Source organism: Penicillium rubens (assembly GCF_028828025.1).
Source record: "Penicillium rubens strain IBT 27055 chromosome Unknown utg000003l_segment0_segment0, whole genome shotgun sequence".
Lineage (NCBI taxonomy): Eukaryota > Fungi > Ascomycota > Eurotiomycetes > Eurotiales > Aspergillaceae > Penicillium > Penicillium rubens.
In genome coordinates, this window is record NW_026890601.1 from 1,062,926 (window position 1) to 1,075,694 (window position 12,769).

A 12,769-nucleotide genomic window follows, 5' to 3' on the forward strand; every position below is an offset into this window, starting at 1 on the left:
AGGCTCGCAGTGCTATCATTCGCACCGTATCGGGTATCAACATAAACGGTCGGTATACACATTAAAAGAGAGTATCCCCACGGATGGAAACTCTCACAATATCAAGAATATTAAGAAATCAACAAGTACATCTCAACAGAATCCAACTTTAACTTCATCCTTAACGAGGAGAGACGTGGTGTGGGTGCGCCTGAGGCTGCGCCGAGTGGTCCGTGTAGGGAGCAACACCATATGACTGCTGTTGAATGGGAGGATACTGTCCTTCGCTGAACTGACCGGGAGAGAATTGAGCAACAGGATACTGAGGCTGGTACTGGGGCGCGGAATACTTTCGCTCGTCGCCGAGACTGTGCCATTTGGCACAGCACAGTAGAATGCCAGTATAAGTGCCGACATAGAGAAAGAACTCTACAATGGATATGGCAGTGGACAGGTACACTGGTCGATCATACTGGTAGACTGGCAACAGGCTATAGCGAATGCCAATGATGGCCACGGTGGCACACACTGCGCACCAGGAGATGGCGGCGGTGAAGAGTGCCATAGCGGGCAACTGAAATGGCCAGTTAGTTGGTTCATTCTCTGTAGGAAGTATTGCGGTGGGATTCACCTTCGACGCAAAAGCATTGTTACCAGCCTTGATGGCCAAGAAAAACACCCAAGCGAGGATCTCAGTGGACAGCACCCAATGGATGATATAAACTGCGCAAGACACTTGTGTCAAAGTCCAGCTTAGTTCGTAATTGAAATTCACGCTCCACACGTAATAAGCCACACGCACGCCCCATTCGGCAACAGAGACCAGGAAGACGATGCCAAGGAAGACATAATGGATGGTGGTCACTGCCGCGTGCGGCTTGCCGGAGGGTCTGGTAAGGCCGAGGAAGCGATGGATGAGCTCCCAGAAGACATAGAGGGTGAACCACATTGCAGCGAGTGCGAAGAAATCCGTGAGCATTAAGCCGATCAAATAGTACATCGTCACCTCTGTCTCGGCGATAGTCATGGCTTCCAAGACTACCAAGTTTATTTGAGAGCTAGCGAGGGACCGACTGGTTAGCCGATTGTTATTTATATTAGTCCAGGTCTTCTCACGTACCATATAAAGGAAGTCAGGGCGCAAATAGCTCCCTTCAGCGCGAGACTGCGATTCCTGATTGTGCATGCCCAGATGAGGAAGGCGACAAAGGCGATGAGAGAGAGGATGTGAAAGGCAAATTCGGCGATATAGAGAGACTTTCTCAGGTAGGATCCCAGTGTCAGCACGATCGTCTCGCTCCATGGATTGTCATTGCCATAGGACGAGTAATAGCCTCCGCCGCCGCGTCGAGGAGCCATTTCTTCTGCAATGTGGTCTGCTTAGTTCTGAGGAATTGTGAGGATTTCCCCAGATTTTACGAAATGGACGGCATTTAAGTAAACGGGTTAGGGGGCTCAAGCAAATCATCTGGACAGAGCGCTAGCTTGGATTGAGGCTTAGGGCTCACCCAGATACGAAGCCAAGATATCAATGGGGCGCATTTCATTGGGCCAGAGCTCATAGTTAGCCTTGGAAGGCACAGAGCTCCAAAATAAAATACGAGTCGGCTTCGCCTTGTTCATTTTGGGATTTTGGGGTTTTAGCCCCATTTTTGGGACCTGTAATTCGTCCTGTGCATGTTCGGCTAAGTACATCGCACGCTAGCGCGGGGCACTGTACGGGCGTTCTTTGAGATTTGGGATTTAAGGGGAGAAAGGGGGAGAAAGAGGAGAAAGGGGAGGAGAGGAGATGCATTTCATGTTAGGCAGAGAATAAGAAGTTAAGTTGCGCCCGAAGATGCCAACACATCACCGTTAAATGTGTTGGAAGAGAAAGAAAGTCGATCAACAAACTAAAGCCTTGGCAGTCTATAAAAAGTAACCATGTCAGCTGATTTGTTTACTTTTACGAGGACGTAGGGGAGAATAAATTATAGATATGTAGTTATAGGAGTGATATAGAAGATTACATGTGGGGGGTAGAAGGCAGGTCTTATATTAAGTATTATGCCCTATACGGAGTATAATATCAAACATCTAACATCTAACATCTTACATCTAAGCCCCATGAAACATCCTTACCCTCTTCAGCCTCGTGCAGAATACATAAGTGGAGAGCCAAACCGCGTGGCTGAGTCTGCAGCAAAATCAAACCTGAAGACAATTTGCCTTTGCCTCTGCCTCTCCCTCTGCCTCGGTTTGCTTGTAACGTGTCAAACCACCGATCAGGGAACATCCCAGGCACTTCTCAGCTCCCCGAATCTGAGTTCCACCCAGTTCATGCGTCCTGCATTGTCCCGATCGATCCTCGATGGATTGAAGTATAACCTTTTTGCCATGTGGATATGAAGTCCTTCCCTAGTTCTTTCATTCAGCTCTGACAAGTGTCAACTGCACACATTCGCCCTATTTCTTCTTTCATGTGCCTCTTGGGTCCTTTGGGCCTAAAGGACCTTGGGTTCTCCTCTCAGAAGCTCCGTCACATCGTGATGGATCCTCCGCAGATGCATGGTGACCCGCCACTTGCGAACTGGCCCGCAGCCCATCTGTCGCCGAAGCGATGCAAGCACGCTTCTTGAGGGCCACGCCCGGCCACGCTCAAAGAAATCGACCATAAAGAACCTGACTCAAGCGCCCCAGTGATCCCAGCAGCTTGGTTCGACTCTCCAGCGCTCTGGTTCTGCTTCTTTAATAGGTCCTGAGGGTACGTACTAAGATCGTCCCCTAAAACCCATTAGGGGGAGGCCAACACTTGTTCTCGCCATATAAGTACTATGTAGTTCAATTAATTTATTTTCTCATATTCTTTTCTCTTTTTTTCTTCACTTTCCATTTGCTTTTTTTTCCGTGTCCCATTTCCAGGTCTGGCGCAACCCGCATTCGGCGTATCCCAATTCTCGACTGCATCATATCCCAACAATTCTTGGCCTTTTTTTTTTTTTGGCCATCTACTCGTGCATGATTTGCCATTGCTCTGATTTAGTCTACCTGCTTAAACGTTAGAGGCAAATTCTGTGGCCCTAGCGTCATTGCTGAAGGATTTAAGAGTTATCAACTGCTGCATCCTCATCTGGGGTGTTCCTATCTTCGAGAGACCACAGTGTGACTCTACAATTATTTTCCTTTTCTTTCAGCTGTTAAAACCGCCTGACGACCCAATTCAAGAAAATCAAACCCCAGAAAATCAAACAATCAAAAAGATGCCTCCAGATGGATCAACCTTCACGGCCCTAAACCTGCCACCGACATTCGAACTACCGCAATGCATGGAATACTTAACACTACGAGCGGGCCCTAACACAGACCTATGGCGCAAGCCCCCAAACGGCGAAACCTCCACAGCCCCGATCGTCTTCACATCCCTCCGACACGCATTCGTCGTGGCGGAAGTGACCGTGAGCGCAGACTGGGAAATGGAAATGGACCAAGGCGGACTAGTGATATTCGCCGGCGCAGCACCGCAATCCTTCTCCTCCGAAGTCGACGGACCACCCTTCCGCAACGCAGCACGCTCACCCTGCAAATGGGTGAAAGCCGGAATGGAGTTCTCGTCAGGGACGGTGAACGCGTCGTCTGTGAGCGCGACGGCAGATGGCGCGGACTGGTGTTTGTCGCCGCTGGCGCAGTCGGCACAGGCCGGACTGGCGATCCATTCGCTGCGGATCAAGCTCGAGCGTGTCGGGCATGCGCTGTGGATTTGGTACCAGGTTCCGTCGGCATCGCCGTTCGCTCTGTCGCCCGGTGCGGTGGGGAATACGTGGAAGAAGTTGAGAGAGGTGACGTGGTTCTTTTATGGGGTTGAGGATAAGTTTGTGCATGTTGGGGTTTATGCGAGTCGGCCGATGGGTTTGTCGCGTGGGACTATGTGGGATGCTATGCATGGTATGACGCTGGATACATCTTTGCCGACGGGTTCGGCGGATGGGTTGGTGGTTGAGTTTGAGGATCTGGAAATATTCTAGCTGGTGTGTGCTGCTCTCTTCTTTGTTTGCTTGGCTTTGGTGTGCTTACACTTTGGGTTTTTCCTTTTTTCAAGTCCTGGTGATACATATTCCCCATCAGCGTTTCGTCGGTTTCATCGAGCGATTATGGCATGTCTGGAGTCGATTGTTTGTGGTCGTTTTTGCATATCTTTCTGTTAACAAATACAAATTGCGCATTTATATCATTCAAATGGAGCTTATTTCTTGATGCACTTGAGCTTCTCAAGATTTGTTGGGCGTGAGTATGTATTTTCAAAGGTTGCCCAGATGTATTGACGCGATGAGTCGCGTGTCTGCTTGGCACGTGCATTACTCTTCCAGCTTCGAGTTCTTTACATTAATAGGCCCATTTAGTGACTACGGGAGCTTTTATACTGGGATTGCTATGTCATACTAAATTAAAAAGTGCACAAGAAAAGAGAGAAAGAAAAAAAGAATGGTTAGTATGATTCGGTAGTCGCCGATGTATATATTGCATGGACCCTTGAGAATCATGTCCGGAGACGGTCGTATATATAGTTTAGATTGGACAACGCCCAAAAATCCGGGCGTCGAACATGCTCCCAATACATAGATATTTATATAAATTCAGTAGAGAGAAAATACCCCGAAGACCCATTGGATATCGTTCAATGTCACTGACATACATCTGTATACTACTTGATATTGTCACTAACCGAAAGCGGACTAGACCGGGTTCGTGGATATAACGGGGAAGTTGCCGAACATCAAGGCTTTCGATTCCTCAACCCCAAGTCAGAGTAAATTGATAAAAGACCTAGCTCACAATGCAATATGACTTGCTTCACCCTTCAAAAGCTGCATGCTGCATGCAGAAACCTGACCTCTGTGGCAGCCATGGAAATTCCAGGGCTGATGTCACACGCTGAGTCAGCTGACTACGGGAAAGCCGTTCCCGAGGTCCGGGAGCTAAGAATTTTCCGTCGAGGGTCTCTCAGCTCAATTGAGGCCCATCAGCACTAAAATGTCAGCTGTAAAATAGCGCGATAGTCTAATGGACCTCTTCTGACTTACTCTCACCGTCTATTGTAGGCCAATGGGTGGTAGTTGTGGCGTAGTTGCTCGTTGAAGAGCGGGTCAAATACTGAAGGACCCGTAGCAACATCCGCTAGAATGGGGATAAAATAAGCCCAGAGTAGGAGCTGTTTATTTTGAAGATCGAGCTAGGTTCCCCCGGGTTATAGCTTTGCAGCTTGTCTACGTGGAGTGCTGAGCTTTCGAGCAAGATAGCTCGAGAAACCCCCATACGTGCATATTTTCCCATTCGCCCCATGGGGAAGGTGAAAATCTAGGAAGGGAAGAGAGGATATTATACGGCCGTCAGACGCAACACACAGAGTTTTTGGTTTGGCTCTTTGATAGGTTGGATGGTCGATGGGCCATATAGGACTCTATATGTACAGAAAGAAAAGTGTTGTAGATGACGCTGAAAGTAGTACATGGTAATACATCACGACCAAATACCCTCCCCGGCGGAAAAAGAGATTCTCTCAAAAAACCCAAAATCCTTGTTTTGATGACATTTTTCCAAGAATCCGAAAACCCGAGTTGTAGATAATTTAGACGTACTTGCACATCATGGCAACCATGAGATCGAAGAGACCCATGGCCTCGACGAAGGCGAAGCCAAGAATGGCGTAGGAGAAGAGCTGGCCACGGAGGGCAGGGTTGCGGGAGACACTCATGAGGAGAGCGGCGAAGACGAGACCGATACCGATACCGGCACCACCGAGACCGATGGCGGCGGAACCCATACCGATGTTCTTGGAGACCTCAACCATGGCGGAGGCGACCTCGGAAGAGTACTGGCGGCGGGCGGCAGTCTGGAAGGCCTTGGCCTGGAGGAGAGTGGGAGACTGGATGCGCTTGGGGGCACCCAAGGCGGGGGCCTTCTGGGTGAAGGTGCGCTTGGTGGCAGCGTTGAGCTGGAAGCGAGCAGCAGGGCGGGCGACCTTGGAGGTCTGGGCCATGACGGAGGCCATGCGGGAGGCGAAGACACGAGAGGTGGCCATTGTGATGATGGGTTATAGAATTATAGGGTGGGTGGAAGAGAGGAGAAAGAAGGAAAGAGGAGAAAGATGGACTTTTCAGGGAGAAAAAGCTGGGAAACTACGGGAGACGGCACTCCCTAGGACATAAATACTCTACGGCCAAATTTTCGCCCGTCCGCCTCCTAGTCGGTCTTAGTGTATGTGTAAGGTAAAAAAAAGCCCTAGGTTGTGCGTGGACTCCGGAGTATTTCATACGCAAATCACACTATTTAGGAATGCTGGGGGTGGTATTGTTCTGTTTTAGTCTGTTTTGATCTGTTTTGATCTTGTTTTTTTTTCCCATTCTTACCGCGTATTGCGACCTGTCGGGTTCAGTCGGGTATTGTTCCAACTGGGTCCACTGGTTTTATTCGTGGAGGGTTTATGGGTCTTGGGACTATCTATCAGAATATCCCCTGCATGGGAAAGATGAGACTCTTCACTTTACAGGGGAAGCTTATGGAGAACCTGCCTCTAATACATTTTAGAGAGGGACGTATGTCAAATGTAGAAACTAGGAAGCTGAGCAAAGGGATAAAATAAAATTACGAGGTCAACATAATAAGATGAAATAATAATAAAATAAATTCCAATTCCCTTGCAGTGGATCTTAAGCATGTTCCAATCCACTGGATCGACCCACCCACAAGCTCCTCTCAACCAATCATAACCCCCTCGGGTCCGCTATGTTCCTAGGATTCGTTCCCGGTGTCGCCCAAACCGGCCCGACTCGGATTCCAGGTCCACCAACTACGGAGTCACTGGGCAACCATCGGTTGAAAGGAGACAAATAATGTGGATGAAGTGGATATTGTCTCCCCCTTCGTCCCTCGGGAATCCACCTCACCGAGTGGTCACATTTGGAAAATACGTAATTCTGGACGGATCCGGTACCCCGAACACCTTCGGTCTCCTGCCTCTGGCTTGCCGAGGGAAGCAAAATCCATGCATGGGACCTGCAGGTGATGTTCGATTCTTATATAAATTTATGGCAGGGGTGTGAAGTCAGCAGATCGGAAAAGACAGGGGGAAAAAAGAGAAAAAAAGAAGTAAAAATCCGGGTTGTCGTGTCCTTGCTTTCACAGGTCCACTTAGACTGGATTTCTGACCCGCCATAACCCGACTATCACGGTGAAAACTGGTCTTTCCGGATTGCCCTAAAGGAAATTACAGAACTTTCAGAGTAATGCGGTAAACTGTTATTCAACCTTCCCTCACTTTTTTGAACGGGGCTGGGGACCCTTATATAGACAGACCTACCTCGAGCAAAAATTTTCACGGGCAAATTAGAGTATCCCAATCGGGCTAACCAGAGGCTCTTCGCATTTTTCCCGGAAATTCGATTTTCAGCAATTTCGGTTGATCGCAGCTTGGCGGGACCCACACAAGCTCGATTCAGGGTGCAGCCGTTACGCGTTGTTCCTTGCCTGGAGCTATCCAGGCCATTGAGATGGGAATTGGGGATGATAGTTATGCCAGCTGTTGCAATTGCAATTGAGAACAGTAATTGAATATAAAGAAGGAAGCTTGGAGAGAGCCAAGTGTTATAAGAAGTGTAATGACAAGGGGCTCCGGTGCCGGGTGTAATCGGGTAAAATACCATACCGTATTGGTAATTGCAGACTCGGCGACTCATCAACTCATCATTGACCTGCTGTGAGGTCATGAGGCCAGTTGGCAATAAAACCCGTATAGCCTCATCTGTATAATCATGTACGCAGTATTGCCGTAATAGCATAAGACACACAGTATCCATAGCTTAGTTTCTTAGACTATATCCACTCTCTCAATTCCAACTTAAGACCAGCTGTGTCCCCCGTTAGAACACCTCGTAACTCTTCCCTTGAACCGCACTCAAGCACTCGGCAGAAACACATGCAATCACGAGCCTAGCGCCAGCCCAGCGCTAACTATCGCAGCTAATGCGCTGGCCAGCGCATACTCAATCTCACTGCCAATTCTTCCGCCAATATACCCGCCCCACGGACCTAAAGCCCGCGCTGTACTCCGTACCTAGGTCACCCGTCCAACATGTTCGCCGTAACTCTCCGAACGAGAACGGGAAACGCCTTGAACGGCGGCATATGATCCGCTAGGAAAACTATACACCGCAACAAGGCGCGCCGCTTCCAAGCCCTCCCCGACCTGCCCGAAAGCATCATACCGCACACGTCGCTCTCTTATCCTCAGCCCGGCACCGCACCGAAAACAAGACCCTTTCCAGCCGTGATCCAGTCCGCAAAAGCAGCCACCCAAGCTTCGCTCGCCGCATGATATATCCGCCTCGGACACTCAGGCATCAACCTTCACCGTCCCCGTTCCAGGCGGAGCTACAACATAGGGGCAGGTCTACACAGTGTAGACCGGTCCTTGCACATATTGTAGGCTTCGAGTTTCCTGCTGTTACTGGATCCACCTACCCGTATCGAGGCTGCGGACATGCTGTGCACCAGACAGACAGACACACACGTCGGGTAGTGAGGATATGCCGAGCGACATGGTTGGTTTCGTAGGAAAGGTTGTTGTAGATCGGTTATGTTGATGTATAGAGGAATGGACACTTGTGTCGCGGGCTTTGAGGGATGCGTGAGCTGTTGTTTAGCAGCCATATCAGAAACTGACCTGCGGAGGGCATCCCGAGTGCTTTTTCCCTATTCCCTACGGGCGGATTGGTACATCCTGTCGCGGAGACCAGCTTGACGCATCCTACAGCATTGAGCGTTGACTGATCGCAAGCACTCATTTGTTCAGCTCTTTTGAGGCGTGATGTTAGCTGGACGGTCTGTTGGCCTCGTGCCTGTCAATCAACGCCATGGCACTGGGAGTATGCGTCATTCCTCGCAACAAATGATCATCTCAAAAAGATATTAGTATGTAACCTGCTTTAGTATTGGGGTTGTCGGTAAGTGATGTCTGAGAGAGGCTGTTCACATGACCCTTCTCCGGCCACCAACGCAGATAAGATCGTCAGCATCCACCAGCTATACGCAATTAGGACTAGTCTTCGATCTACGCAATCGAGATCGGACACCGCCATTCTTGAGGTCTGGAGGGATTTCCCAGCAGAGTTGCGGTGAATAAAAAGCTGTTTGGCTGTAAAGAAGCTGTGGCGAAGAGGACGCATATAACTTGTTGCTATTTGACACATTAAAAATGTTGTTAGAGTTGCTCAGTCGGAGTTCTAGCTTTCACTATATCGATATTGAATTGATAACGATCTAAGTCCTACTTAGGCTTCGGATAATAGGGATTTAAAGCATATAGTTAAAATATTAGTAGCCAGCAAGTATTAGTAAAGAAAGAAGTCAAACCAGCCATCCAGTAAAGAATATAGCTGGCCAAGAACGGATGCCCGCATATGCATCCCCTAAGAATCAGCCAGAGCACTCTTCAGAGCACTAGTTGTAGTCAAATCCACATGGAAGAAAGGCCGGTTGATTCCATCGACAACAGCCATACCAGTACTGATACCAGATCGACCGCGACGACGATGAGTATTAACCTTCGCATCCGTCTCGGCAGCCTGCACAACCTGAATATCATCCTCAGAGACACCCATAACCGACGAGGATGCACTAGTATCCTACACTTTCAGGCCAGCCTCCAAATCTTTCGACCAGTCCTCTGACCCGACGACCCGACACTGATCTATTGAACCGGATAAACCGCCATCCAAGCTCTCCGCAACATTAAAGACCGACCTCTGGCATCGAGGACCTGATCGGTCTGATATGGCGGGGAATCCGAACCCAGCGGCTGCGAGAGCACGCTTCGTCCATCTGTTATGGATATGCGCAAAGTGCCACTGCACGCTGTCTGGGGATGCCCAGCGGTCCAGCTGGTTGCGGACGTCGATGAGGTTCTGAACGGAAGTGACGTCTACGTTGTTGACGGCGGCGAAATCGAGGATTATGGCGCGGAGAGTTGGGAGTGGGGATGTGGGTGCCTCCTCCGCCATGAGGACTTTGCGTTCGGCGCGGGTTGGACCTGGGTCGTTCCAGGGTCTGTCGCCTGTTGTTTCCCATGCTTGTGAGTTCGTGCGCCGGGTTTCTTTAAAGATGTGGCTGACTAGGTGGTCTGTGTAGTGGTTTGCATTGGGGTAATTGAACCCTTCGGAGACTCTGTAGATGAAGACTCCCGGGGCCGGCTGGTGGATCTTGATCCTGGGGTTTGTGCCACCTTCATGCTCTGTTGGGAGGTAGATCCTTCGGGGCATGCCGGTGCCATCTCCGAATTCTGTGTTTGAGTCTCCCTTGGATGCGTTGAGGATATGGTCGCCCACGACTGAATGGACCTGGATGTAGCCAAGGAATTGGCCTCGGGCTCTGGCAAGTCGGAAAAGGAGTACTGCCAATGATACGCTGATTGTGCAGTAAATTCCGGTCTCAATAGTTGAGAATATGATCACGATAACGCCCATGAGAAATATGAGTGCGTCAATCGGAGATACACGCCAGAATTGGTAGGTGATACGGGGTGGTGTAACGAGATCTCCTACTGCGTGGATGATCACGGCCGATAATGACGATTTAGGAATGAAAAAGAACAGCGCCGGCAGCGCATATATGGCGAGGAGGACCACAATGGCAGTGACCACACCCGCGAGGGGGGTGCGTACGCCGCACTTTGCTTTGATAGCAGTCCGCGAGAATGAGCCTGTAGCTGGGTATGCGCCCAAGAACGGTCCAAGTAAGTTTGATATGCCAATCGCGATAAACTCCTGCGATGGGTCGATCGTATAGTTGTTGACACGACCGAATGATTTCGAGATAGCAATGTGCTCAATCAATAAAACAATCACAGCGACCGGAAGCTCGCTAACAAATGCCTTGATAATTGGAACATCTATCTTTGGAACTCCTGCGGCCTTGAACCCCCGGGGAACATTACCAAGAAGTTTAAAAGCAGGGTTATTGCGTCGATGGAGGTTGACCGCAGCACTAATCATAGTGTAGAGAAGAACGACGAAGGCAGTGCGCAATGTGGACAAAAAGAAGAACAGTTTCGCCTTGTGGGGCTTCTTCTTCGTTCCATAGTTGCAAGCAGACCGTATGCCGTATAACATCGCCAAAGCTGTGAGACCCATAGCAGCGTCCATCTGAGCGGACGGAAGATGCTTCAGCGTATCAATAATGATCTTGTAGGTTGCCCCACGCGTAGAGAAATGCGCTTTCTCTCCGAGAACCGTCTTCACTTGGCCAGCGCAAACATTGATAGCGGACCCAGTCATAAATGCGGTGATAGCAGGCAGTGGGATAAAGTCGACTATGAAGCCAAGACGAAGCAACCCGAGGAACGATACGATCACACCGCAAATGATTGCTAGAGCGGAAGCAAGGACTGGTGGAGGTATTTCGGGGTGAACTGCTTGAACCCTGATAATGATTGAACCTATGAGCGTAGACATAACCGCCACAGGCTGTGCGTGTTAGGTGTTAGCTTTTTCGAATACTGAAAGGAAACGAGGGATTGTTCTTACACCAATAGTGATGTCCTTGGACGTTGCAAAGAACCAATAGATCAACACGCCCATGAACGAGGAGTACAGGCCGTACTCTGGGGGCAATTTGGCTAGCTCAGCATATGCCATGCCCTGTGGAATGACCACGGCGCCAACAGTAATTCCTGTCGAGAGCTACAAGTTAGCCTCCGTATATATTTCGACTAGTTCGAAAGGGCTTCGCTCACCTGCCACGAGATCCCCAATCAGCCATTGTACATTGTAATACCCGATCCAGTGGAGGAAAGGAAAGAGGCCCCAGATGTAACGGCGAACCAGAGGAGTGGTGGGCATGTGACCTCGAAGCCAATCGCCCACAGTGGGCTCATGCTCGTAATAGCTATATGTCCCTGTCTCATCTGTCACGACAGGTGGAGTTACACCTAAATCAATATGTAAAAGCTTTGCGAAAGCGCGGCCGACTCGACTCGAGATAGTCTCCGCCATTGTTTTTGCGTCTGGTTTTCTTCGGCTCTTCGTAGTCTGGAGGGTCACCTGCGGCTCTCCAGATTGCCAGAGAGAAGAGGAGTTGAAGAATGAGGAAGAAAAAGGGTATTATCAGTAAGAAACGCCATATTGCATCCATGAGGCCCGTACCATAGGGCTGATGGCCTGTATACTTCGGTACCGGCGATGTCGTGATTTTAGCGCTGATTGACCAAGATGATTGACTCCGACCAATCACGGCAGGTCTGCACAGTAGGTCATTCGAACGTCAGATGCAAGGGATCAGATAGTTACTCTCTTTTGAGAGAACTAATACGCTTGTATGTAGGATATGAGAATAAAATGGGGAGAAGGGAGAAGTCCCCGGTGCAGAGGGAAAGTGTGAGAAAGTGTAAATCGAACTCGTAGGGCTGAACGCTGGGACCCACCACAGGTAAGGCCGATCTGCTTACTCCAGGGCTATGTACATGCCCATAGGCAGAGATAAAGTGTTGTAGCCCACTGTTACGGAGTCGTTATATGATTAACTCTGCTGCCTGGAATCCATTCCTACTGTGTTGATTCTGTTCATTGGTTTGGTGGGGGACTTCCAGCTTGTGGAACATGACCCATCAACATTAACCCCTTTGTGCTCTGTATTACGTTTGACCTATTAAACCCTCCAAATTGTTTGGGCTTCCAGACAATATTGATTCCCCTTATATAGACAAATACCTAACATGTAGGTATGAGGTACCTGAGGTACCCCGTAGAGTGTGGATGAGGTACGT

General features: G+C 49.4%; 6 protein-coding genes across 6 annotated transcripts; 2 read left to right on the plus strand and 4 right to left on the minus strand.

Moving 5' to 3' along the window:
- Positions 1 to 160: 160 nt before the first annotated feature.
- Positions 161 to 1,338, minus strand: N7525_006600 (uncharacterized protein; the record flags this gene model as incomplete). The annotated part of the gene is made up of 2 exons (XM_061213781.1): positions 161 to 1,037; positions 1,100 to 1,338. The coding sequence occupies 2 exons, from the start codon at positions 1,336 to 1,338 to the stop codon at positions 161 to 163; spliced, it is 1,116 nt and encodes a 371-aa protein (XP_061068212.1).
- A 1,880-nt stretch (positions 1,339 to 3,218) lies between these two features.
- On the plus strand, positions 3,219 to 3,980 carry N7525_006601 (uncharacterized protein; the record flags this gene model as incomplete). The annotated part of the gene is made up of 1 exon (XM_002568884.1): positions 3,219 to 3,980. One exon carries the CDS (start codon positions 3,219 to 3,221, stop codon positions 3,978 to 3,980), a length of 762 nt encoding a protein of 253 aa, XP_002568930.1.
- An 816-nt stretch (positions 3,981 to 4,796) lies between these two features.
- N7525_006602 (uncharacterized protein) lies at positions 4,797 to 4,985 on the plus strand (the record flags this gene model as incomplete). The annotated part of the gene is made up of 1 exon (XM_061213782.1): positions 4,797 to 4,985. The coding sequence occupies one exon, from the start codon at positions 4,797 to 4,799 to the stop codon at positions 4,983 to 4,985; it is 189 nt and encodes a 62-aa protein (XP_061068213.1).
- Positions 4,986 to 5,581: 596 nt separating this feature from the next.
- N7525_006603 (ATP synthase subunit C family protein) lies at positions 5,582 to 6,034 on the minus strand (the record flags this gene model as incomplete). Its single annotated transcript, XM_002568883.2, has 1 exon — positions 5,582 to 6,034. The coding sequence occupies one exon, from the start codon at positions 6,032 to 6,034 to the stop codon at positions 5,582 to 5,584; it is 453 nt and encodes a 150-aa protein (XP_002568929.2).
- Positions 6,035 to 7,057: 1,023 nt separating this feature from the next.
- Positions 7,058 to 7,718, minus strand: N7525_006604 (uncharacterized protein; the record flags this gene model as incomplete). Its single annotated transcript, XM_061213783.1, has 2 exons — positions 7,058 to 7,209; positions 7,313 to 7,718. 2 exons carry the CDS (start codon positions 7,716 to 7,718, stop codon positions 7,058 to 7,060), a joined length of 558 nt encoding a protein of 185 aa, XP_061068214.1.
- A 1,701-nt stretch (positions 7,719 to 9,419) lies between these two features.
- Positions 9,420 to 11,999, minus strand: N7525_006605 (SLC26/SulP family anion transporter; the record flags this gene model as incomplete). The annotated part of the gene is made up of 4 exons (XM_002568881.2): positions 9,420 to 9,627; positions 9,682 to 11,471; positions 11,532 to 11,677; positions 11,741 to 11,999. 4 exons carry the CDS (start codon positions 11,997 to 11,999, stop codon positions 9,420 to 9,422), a joined length of 2,403 nt encoding a protein of 800 aa, XP_002568927.2.
- Between the last annotated feature and the right edge of the window lie 770 nt (positions 12,000 to 12,769).